At 41.5% G+C, this 10,668-nt stretch overlaps 1 protein-coding gene across 1 annotated transcript in view; it reads left to right on the plus strand.

Moving 5' to 3' along the window:
• Nucleotides 1–8,840, plus strand: part of Plgrkt (plasminogen receptor with a C-terminal lysine) — a 34,818-nt gene extending 25,978 nt beyond the window's left edge. The window contains exons 4-6 of the mRNA XM_070035651.1: nt 4,860–4,990; nt 5,634–5,743; nt 8,440–8,840. Of these exons, the coding sequence (XP_069891752.1) occupies nt 4,860–4,990; nt 5,634–5,743; nt 8,440–8,561 (363 nt within the window). The 3' untranslated portion in view covers nt 8,562–8,840. The remainder of the gene's footprint in view (nt 1–4,859; nt 4,991–5,633; nt 5,744–8,439) is intronic.
• The last annotated feature ends 1,828 nt before the right edge of the window (nt 8,841–10,668 follow it).

A 10,668-nucleotide genomic window follows, 5' to 3' on the forward strand; every position in this document is an offset into this window, starting at 1 on the left:
GGGGTGAGATGAAATATCAGCATTATTTTTGTTATATTTTCTGTAAAATTAATTATGGTTCTGTTGTAAGGTGAATCATCCCAGAAGCCACATTTTTGGAATATGAAATATTGGAGTCTTTATTACAACACTAGGAGTCTGCATGTGGAACATTGTTACAAAGGCCTACAGCCCCCAAATACACATAACACAGCTAAGAAACATGCTAGAGAGCAAAGAAAGAACAAAAACAATAGCAACACGCCAATTCAGCTCCAATGGAGGGTTGAATTGGGACTCATGATGACCAGACACTAGCCTGGAGACATGACACAGGACAGGATCATGGAGATACATGGCATGGTATAATGGTGGCTAGGCTGAACGGGGCCTAAATAGGGCCTGAGCAGGGGGTGCATCCGCAGGAAATTCCCAGTCCTAGGCACTGGACTGACAGATTCAGTAACCTATCAGCCAAGTGCCCAACCCTGCCTCAGGGGATCCGGGCATGCCCATCACCAGGGGCGGTTTCCCTCCTTCAACATGAAGACAAGATGCCAGGCCCTACCATCCAACTATGTGGCCAATACGGTGCCAGCCAGACCTGACCTCCTTACTTCTAGTGGTTAAATGAGTACTGGGAGAGCCTGTAAGATCTTTAGATTTATGAAGTCAAAATCAGTATGTTATTTCCAATTGTCCTGCAAGCCAATATCAAGTAGGATAGAGATAAGAAAAACACCTTGAAACATCCTTTCATCCTCTATATATTGAAAGAAAGTAATTAAGAGAAGTTGTTGGGCTTATTTATTTGGTTGTTCGTTTGTTTTCAATTTAGAATTCATTGGTTATACCTGTAAGCAGTATGCCCCCCTTTGGTCCTCAGCTCCTCCCAGACCTGCTGGCCCCTCTCTCTCTCTGCCCAGACCCCCCTGAACTCCCATCTACCTCACTTCCTATCCCCCAGACCCTGCTGCTACCTAGATAGTGGAGGCTGCATGTGCTCTCTCTCTGGGGGAAATATGGCTCCTCTAATAAACCTTGTAATAATCTTTCTCCTGTGCCTGTCTGCTTCCGCGTGGAGCCCTGGGATGGATGGGATGGATCCTTTCATGGATCTTTTCAATACCAAGATTATTTCATGCAGAAATTTTACATAAATTAAATACATTTTGGACAATGCATTTTGAGTGCGCCCACCCCATCTATTATATGTCTTTGTCCCTCCTCCTCCTCTTTGTCCCATTCCTTTTTTAAATAATCTTTAGCGGGTTTCTTTATAACATCTCCATGCACATATGTGTAATGTATCTCCATCCTCATCAACCCCTGGAACTGTCTCCATTTCCCCTGCCTATCTCATTGAAACCTTTGTATACTGTCCCTTTTGTACTCATCTCATTATTGTTATTGCTGATGCTTGTTTTTAGTTGATTTTGGACGTAGGTTCTACCTAGGACTGACAATATGAGAGATTTGGCTTTTTGTGCTTCCTTATTTCCCTCAATATGATGATCTCGGGTTCTATTTTCCTGCAACTGGTGTAATTTTATTCTTCTTTATGGCTAAGTAATAGTCTTATTGAGAAAAGGTTGAGCTACGGATGGGGAAAGAAATGAGTAAGATGAACCACAATTTTTTTTCCAAAGAAATGCATTTTTGAATGATAACCTATATTAAAATGAGGAGGTCAGGTCTGGCCCGAGCCATATTGACCACATGGTGGATTATATGTCTGGCATCTTGTCTTCATACGGGGGAAGGACCCCTCCCCTACACACACCCCAACACCTGCTTCCCAGGTAATGGGTGTGCCCAGACACCTGGAGGCAGGGGCAGGCACTTAGCTGATAGGTTACTGAATCTGTCCGTCTAGTGCCTGGGACTGGGAATTTCCTGAGGATCTGTCCCCTGCGCCCACTTATTTAGGCCCCCAACCAGCCTAGCCGCTGGGCTCCATGCCATGTGTGTCTCCATGATCGCGTCCTGTGTCCTGTCTCCTGGCTCATTTCCAGTCATCATGGAGTCCCAATTCAGCTCTCCACTGGAGCTGAATTGGCTTGTTGGTATTGTTCTTGTTATTTCTTTCCTCTTTAGCATGTTTCCTAGCTGTGTTATGTGTATTTGCATGCTGCAGGCCTTTGTAACAACTGGTAGCCTGCAGCCTGTTAACTGTATAATAAAGACTCCAATATTCTATATTTTAAAATGTGGTGTCTGGGATGATTTACCTTATAACAATATCAAAGGGACATAAGAGCCAGTCTGAGTTTCTTTATTCCTCGTTTGAAGGACATCTAGGCTGATTTTATCCTTTGACTATGATGAGGGCTTGGGTGTTTAGCTCATCTGGTGATTTACACTCTTAGATACAAACCCAAGGGTGGTGGTATGGCAGGGTCATAAACTAGGTCTATTTTTAGGTTTTTGATGAAATTCTATATTGATTTCCATAGTGTTCACACTAGTTTATACCCCCCACCAAGTATGGATATAAGTTTATTTTCCCCCAAATCCTCTGCAGGATTTATTCTTATTGGTTTTCTTGATGACAGCCATTCTGACTGAGATGAGATGGACTCTCAATATAATTTTGATTTGCATTTTTTGATGGCTAAGGATGTTGGACATTTCCTATGGACTTGTTAGCCATTTGTGTTTCTTCTTCTGAAAACTGATTTATTTGCCCATTTGTTAGATTATTTTTGATGTTTTTATTTTTTTTATTTTTTTTTGTTGAGTTGTTTGTATAGTCTGGATATTAATCCTTTATCTGATAAATAGCTGGCCAAGATTTTTCTCACATTCATTGGGTTGTTTTGTCATTCTAATTGTTTCCTTTGATATACAGAAGCTTTTTAATTTGATTCAGTCCCATTTGTCAACTCTTGTTCTCATTTCCTAGAGCACTATGGTGTACTATGTTGAAAATACCTAACTGTGCCTTTATCTTCAAGAGATTTTCCCTTTGTTTTCCTGTAATAGCTTCAATGTTTCAGCTCCTCTTTTTTTTTTAAGTGGTAGAGGAAAACAATCTACACAATAATTCCAAGTTATTCTGTACAGGCATTAATGTTTTCTATATTTGTGCCAATATAGATTTATGGACATTGATTTGCTAAGCTATATTGTTTATTTTGTTAATCAAGTTTATCTATCATTGGTACTCACAACTCTTTCTGTTTGGTTCTTCCAATATTTGACATAGATGATCACTCACCTCTTGCTCCATCTTACTCATTTCTTTCCCCAGCCTTACCTCAACCATTTCTTAAGAACCTTTGTTCTTAGTCAGAGTACTTAGTAAGACTGATATATAGCAGTGCTAAGAAGGACGTCTTTATCTCATTATGAATCTTAGAGAAAATCTCAACTTTCCCTCATTAAGTACAATATTAACTGTGATTTGTCATATATGGCCTTTATTGTATTGAGGTAATTTTATGTCTAATTCCATGAGTTTTACCATAAAAGGTTACTGAATTCTAAAAAAAAAAAAAAGAAGTACTTTTTAGTAGTCTGGCCACTGAGTGTGCTTATTTGTAAGAGGTTGTCTTCATCTGTATACCCTCCCAGATCTAGGAGCTATGTTGTACTGACACTAATCCCCATATCGCATAGAGTTTTCTCTTTCTTCGTCTGTATTTTTAATTTTTATTTTTATTGTCTTGAAGTAGTTGTACAAAGGAGTTGCCAGTTAGTAAAGCAGTTTATGAATACAAGATGTCTTGATCAATGAAACCCTCTTCAACATTCTCACTCATCCCATTCCTACCCACCCCTTCTCTCATTCTTCTTAATTTTGTAGGATATACATTAGATACTTGTCTACATTTGAAAGACCCCCTCCCCAACCAACCAGGCCCTGAGCCTCTTTGTAGGGGAACAGAGTTTTGTATCTAACCAAGCTATTTCTGGCTTCTGTAACATGCTTTGCTTTTCTATTACCCCACACTCCCCCTTTGATAACTAACCTCACCAGTTAATCAACAAGCCCACACCCTACTAACTAATCCCACCCCGCAGTCAGCCCCCTGGTGTGAGCGAAGGACAGGCGCTGACAAAGGTCACTTCCTCATACCAAGGGCGGGAGACTCACAACTCGGGGCATGTACACCAAGGGACCCCCTCGAACAGTGATTGGCCAAAACACATGATTTGTTTTAAAAGGATTGGCTGCCTGCGTGCAGACCAGGTTGTAATACTTTAAATTTACTGGCTGAAAAAGCGCGGGCACTCCTGTAACGGACAGAGGGGTCCCATAAAAGGACCATCCCCGGGACTGCTCGGGGTTCCCAGCCACTGACCCGAACCTTGCGGATCTCGAGGTCACGTGCACCTGGGAACCTGGGCATGCCCAAATAAAACCCTCTTGCCTTTTGCATCTGGTGTCGTCTGACTGGTGCTTGGGGCAGGGAGGTCCTGATATGGGGGACACCCGAAGTCGGGGGTCTTTCACATTCACCCCCTCTTCTCTTAATTTGCCCCTACCTTTCCCTTGACCCCACCCCTTTCAAGTACCCACTTCCTGGTGTTTTATTTTGCTGAACTTTGACTTGACCTTTCTAAGGAAGTGCACTATTTGCGTAGTTCTTCCCCATTTCAGTAGAAAAGCTGGACATATTTTAGGCTTAGATACAATCTCTAGACCAAATGTAACCAAGAAGGAACAAAATATCACTGTCTTTTCTGTATATATTCCAAGCGAGCTTCTACTAGACCAAGTGACAGTTGTGGATAACGTTTATCCAGGGAGATGAAAAAGAAAAGATGGATAAAAGCAACTCCAGCATGAAAACCCACTGGAAAATCAGATAATGAACTCCATTTTCCCAGTAGAAAGATCAGTAACCACACTGTGTCTTTTGTTTTGCCCTCAGCTGGAAAGGCAGCTCCTGATGCAGAATGAGATGAGGGAACGACAAATGGCCATGCAAATCGCTTGGTCTCGAGAATTCCTCAAATATTTTGGCACTTTCTTTGGTATTGCAACCATCTCTTTAACAGCGGGGTATGTTCGCTATTCAAGATTTTTGTTAAATAATGTGCTTCTTTCTGTCTTTATCATAATCATATCATTACTAACTTGGCTAAGATAAGGATTTAATCCTAATAGTGTGTGTATAACATATATATGTATATATATGTAATACATATTTATATATATATAACATGTATTTTATATATATATATATATATATGTATATATTAGCTTAGTCCTCAGGGGAAATACTATAAATCCAACATAAAGATGATTGATTTCACCTTTATTTCCTTGGATTTCTTTTGACCTTCTCTCTACTTCGTAAGTTAGAGGATTGACTTGACACCAAGAAAAGAGTTCTTTTATGGGTTTATCCACAGTCCCAGTTGGTCATTCTTAATTGTTATCCATTTTTAAAACCAGGAATCTGAGCCTCAGAGTCCAATAAAAATGAGCAAACCATAGAAGTACCTTTGAGAACTCAGAATCTACTTGGGTGTATTGGATAAGTCACATGAATGGTTTTTCTTCAAATATAGGTGGGTAGATAGATAGATGATAGATAGATAGATAGATAGATAGATAGATAGATAGATAGATAGATAGATAGATAGATAGATAATGTATATAACTTATTCCTTAATAGCAGGTCTCTTTATTCTTGAAACAGAGCGATAAAACGAAAAAAGCCAGCGTTCCTGTTTCCCATTGTTCCGTTAAGTTTTATCTTCACCTACCAGTATGACTTGGGCTATGGAACACTCCTACAAAGAATGAAAGGTAAAACAGAATTTCTATTTCCTGGTTCATTGTTAAGGATGCTTTACCAAAGTTCATCGTTACCATGCTGTCCTTTCCTGGGCTATGAGCCTATTGTTATTCTATCAGTCTCCCTCCATGTGGGAAAGGAAGGGCTGCATATCCCTCTTCAAGTATTAAGACTAAGGAACAGAGCATTTCATTCCTAGGCCTAGGAGACAGAGGGAGCATCTGTTCTTAAAATTCCCATTTAAAAATGGAAATGTATTTATGTGTAGAAAGTATTGAAAGACCCCCGACTTCGGGTGTCCCCCATGTCAGGACCTCCCTGCCCCAAGCACCAGTCAGACGACACCAGATGCAAAAGGCAAGAGGGTTTTATTTGGGCATGCCCAGGGTCCCAGGTGCACGTGACCTCGAGATCCGCAAGGTTCGGGTCAGTGGCTGGGAACCCCGAGCAGTCCCGGGGATGGTCCTTTTATGGGACCCCTCTGTCCGTTACAGGAGTGCCCGCGCTTTTTCAGCCAGTAAATTTAAAGTATTACAACCTGGTCTGCACGCAGGCAGCCAATCCTTTTAAAACAAATCATGTGTTTTGGCCAATCACTGTTCGAGGGGGTCCCTCGGTGTACATGCCCCGAGTTGTGTGTCTCCCGCCCTTGGTATGAGGAAGTGACCTTTGTCAGCGCCTGTCCTTCGCTCACACCAGGGGGCTGACTGCGGGGTGGGATTAGTTAGTAGGGTGTGGGCTTGTTGATTAACTGGTGAGGTTAGTTATCAAAGGGGGAGTGTGGGGGTAATATAATTTTCTTAGCAAAGCATGTTACAGAAGCCAGAAATAGCTTGGTTAGATACAAAACTCTGTTCCCCTACAAAGAGGCTCAGGGCCTGGTTGGTTGGGGAGGGGGTCTTTCAGTATATTAAAATGTCCAGAGAATGGCTGGTATCATAGTGAACACAGCTGCACAATGAGCTGAGCAGTTGTTTTTTTCTGTAAGAATCTAAAAACTGATTTATACCATTATTCCTAGGGAGAAATGTGTTGTGAGTTTCAAAACGGAATAAAGGCCATTTTAACCCAGAAGCTGACTGTACATACTAGTGCACTAAGGTTAAATCTCATTTCCATGATCTTCTCAGTTTCATGTAACTCGTTTGCATAAGAACTCACTCAGCCAGGCACTGGTGGCTCACACCTATAATCCTAGCTACTCAGAAGACTGAGATCTGAGGATCAAGGATTGAAGCCAGCCTGGGCAGGAAAGCCCATGATACTCTTATCTCCAATTAACCTCCAGAAAACTGGAAGTGGTACAGTGACTCATAGTAGTAGAGCACTAGCTTTGAGCAAAAAACAAGCTCAGGGACAACAACCAGGCCCTGATTTCAAGCCCTGAAACTGACAAAAAAAAAAAAAAAAGGAACTCATTTCATTCAAGCTCAACCCGGTGTCATGTTTATATGGAGACTAGAATTCTGAATGTCTTATTTTAAAAAAAATGATAAGAGCAGCTAGTGGCTCACACCTGAGGAGGTTACTTAGGAGGCTACTCAGGAGGCTGAGATCTGGGGACCATAGTTCTGAAGCCAGCCTGGGAAGAAAAGTTCTCATGAGACTTTTATCTCCAATTAACCACTCAAAAACTGGAAGTGGCTCTGTGGCTCAAGTGGTAGAGTGCTAGCCTTTGGCATAAAGAGGCTCAGGGACAGTACCCAGGTCCTGAGTTCAAGCCCCACACCAACCAAAAAAGAAAAAAAAACATAAGAAATTGCAACTGCTCAGTATTTTCACAATAAAAAAAGAGAAATTGCAACTGCCTTGTATTGCACTCACTTGCACCTGTTACTAAAGGAAAGAAAGTTTATTTTCCAGAAGACTCTCTATATCTGCAAATTAACTTTATACACCTCTATAGTTTAGACATTTCAAATTTTAAGGTATGTTGTATGAATTTCCTGCTTAAATGCAGCTCTAGAATTCATTGGGAAATTTCCAGCAATGCAAGGTTTTAGGTTATTTTTGTCTTGTTAGTAATCATGACTCCAAAATATAAAACTTTGTTTAACTAAATCTTGTTGAACTGTATCTTAGTTGTTCATCAAAGCTTGCCTAATTATTTATGATTTTATAATCATTTTAATTCTGATTTATGCCAGACAAATAATCAGATGGTTAAATGGCTCTTATAATTTGAAACCTATGTCCTATCTTGTTGGGTTTGAAATACAGTTAAATGATAAATGCAGCCAAGTGTGGTAGAACACACTTTTAATACCAGCATTCAGGAGCCTGAAGCAGGAGAATTGTAAGTTCCAGGCTAGTCTCGACACCATGGTCAGATCCTGTCTCCAAAACAAGCAAAAAGATATGTGTGTTAGGAGATAGATAAGCTAAGTAACTTCATCTGGCCGATATATAAAACATCTGTAGACACAAACACCAACTTGTATATAAATTTGCATACGTACACATTTTTACTAAAAAATGAATTAAGCAAGTAAATAGTGTACTCAGGAAGATGATGTCCAGGAAGCATTTTAAGAATTGATCAATATGTGTTCCTCTGGGGGCTATGTAACTTCTCCTGAGGAAAGTAGGTGAAGGTACATTTGGGGAGCTGGCTCCAGACAGTGTCATAGCTTTTCCCTACAGTGCCATGGCCATTACTCTTCTCACTGAACATCATGACCCCTTTGTCCTCTGTATTTTCTTTAAGGCGAAGCTGAAGACATACTGGAAACAGAAAAGACTAAGTTGCAGCTTCCCAAGGGAATAATCACTTTTGACAGCCTCGAAAAGGCCAGGAGAGACCAGAGTAGTTTCTTCATAGACAAATGAAGCCCTGCGTACACACATCATCGACGGATGAGCAAGATGTTGGCTTGAATCATGGTTTTTACAGGCTTTTTTTTTTCCAGTGCTCCAGATTTTGATAGAACGAATTTTATACTAAAATATTAAAAGGCAAGCTGAGTTTTATTGAATCGTTTCAAATTCAAATTTGTAATTTGCAACACAAAATTCATGTGGGCACTCTAAACACCTTTCGGAGTTCCTCTGTGTGCGTTTTTGTAATAATGACCTTTGTGAAAACGTAATAAATTTTCTCATTTTGAATTCCTAGAGTGTCCAGCAAATGTCCTGCTGCTGGCCGTTCTCTGTTGCCACTGCCCCTCTTACATCACAACCAATTCTCAATTGTGTCCTGTCTCCACATAAAGGAACAGCAGCCACAGAGGGGTGAGCTGAATGGCTCACCCAAAGTCATGCATAGGCAGAACTTGGAATTGAACCTGGAGAGTTTGGTTAGCTCTAGTATCTGTGCTCTAAAACAACTTGAAAAGGCTAGGCCTCCATGTGTGCTTCATCAGCAAACAAATGGCTCTGGAGAGAAAAGCCAACAACATTCAAACAATGACTCAGAACATCATTGCAAGAGAGGGAGGAAAGGGTCGTTAGGATGCCTGCCTTTGTTTATGTGGATTCATTGGCAGACTGACACTCATAAAATACTCCTATTTATCCATTTATCCTCCAGATGCAAACCCTACCTAATACATTCATTCCCAAGATACGTATTCAGGCCTATTACTGTCACATACTATAGTAGGCTCTGACATATCTGTGAAGGAAGAGAAGCTCCCTGATTCTCCTGCTCAGAGGAGTTATGTCCTAATGGGGGGTGGGAGGGCAGGAGGGCAAATGATAAAAGATGGAGACAGTGGCAAATGCTTCAGTGGAAATAAAATAGAATGATTGGGAAGATGAGGCAGGGCTGCTTTCTATCTAGGTCTGCAAAGACTGTCTCTGTGCAGAGGTGACATTTGAACTGAGACCTGAATGATCAAAAAGTCTGTGAAGAGCATGATGGGAACGGGAAGGGCAAAGGAAGGAGCCAGAGGACCAGCTCTGAGGCTAATACGATGGGGTTCCTACCTTCGAGGTGCTAACAATACATCAACTGATGCATCATAATTATAGAGAACCGTGGGTCAAGTCTTGAAGGATAAATAGATGATCTCCATGAAGACAAAGAGATAAGAAAGAAGGGATTAGAAGGACATGGATTAGAAGAGGATGAGAGCCGGGCTCTGTGGCTCACACCTGTAATCCTAGCTACTCAGGAGGATGGGAATCATGGTTCAAATCCAGCTTGGGCAGGAAAGTCCATGAGACTTTTATCTTTAATTATCGTAAAAAGCCAGAAGTGGGGGCTGGAAAGGTGGCTCAGTGGTAGAGTGCTTGCCTTGCATGCCTGAGGCCCTGGGTTCGATTCCTCAGCACCACATAAGCAAAAAGAAAAAAACTGGAAGTGGCGCTGTGGCTCAAGTGGTAGAGCGCTAGCCTTGAGCTGAAGAGCTGAGGGATAGCGCCCAGGCCCAGAGTTCAGGCCCCACTACCAAACCAAAAAAAAAATTAAAAAAAAAAAAAGCCAGAAGTGGACCTGTGGCTTAAGTGGTAGAGCACTAGCCTTGAGAAAAAGAAGCTCAGGGATAGCGCTTAGGCCCTGAGCTCAAGCTCCAGGATTGGCATTTAAAATATTTTTAGGGGGTCTGGTCGTGGGGGCTGAACTCTGGGCCTGGGCGCTGTCCCTCAGCTCTTCAGCTCAAGGCTAGCTCTCTACCACTTGAGCCACAGCATCACTTCCGGCTTTTTTCTTTTTTGCTTATGTGGTGCTAAGGAATCAAACCCAGGGCCTCAGGCATGCAAGGCAAGCGCTCTACCACTGAGCCACCTTCCCAGACCCTAAAATATTTTTTTTAAACAAGAGGGGATAGGAAAATAGACTTGGATTACAAAAAGAAGGCTGTGCACAGTGGTAGTGTGATTGCTTAGCAAATAGGCCCGAAGTTTATATCTTAGCACTACCAAGAGAGAAAGAGAATCAAATGCAAAAATAATCTGCAAGCAATTTAATATTCCTGAAATGAATATGAGCTATCAG

Source organism: Dipodomys merriami, unplaced genomic scaffold (assembly GCF_024711535.1).
Source record: "Dipodomys merriami isolate MVZ:Mamm:240054 unplaced genomic scaffold, mDipMer1.0.p SCAF_26, whole genome shotgun sequence".
NCBI lineage: Eukaryota > Metazoa > Chordata > Mammalia > Rodentia > Heteromyidae > Dipodomys > Dipodomys merriami.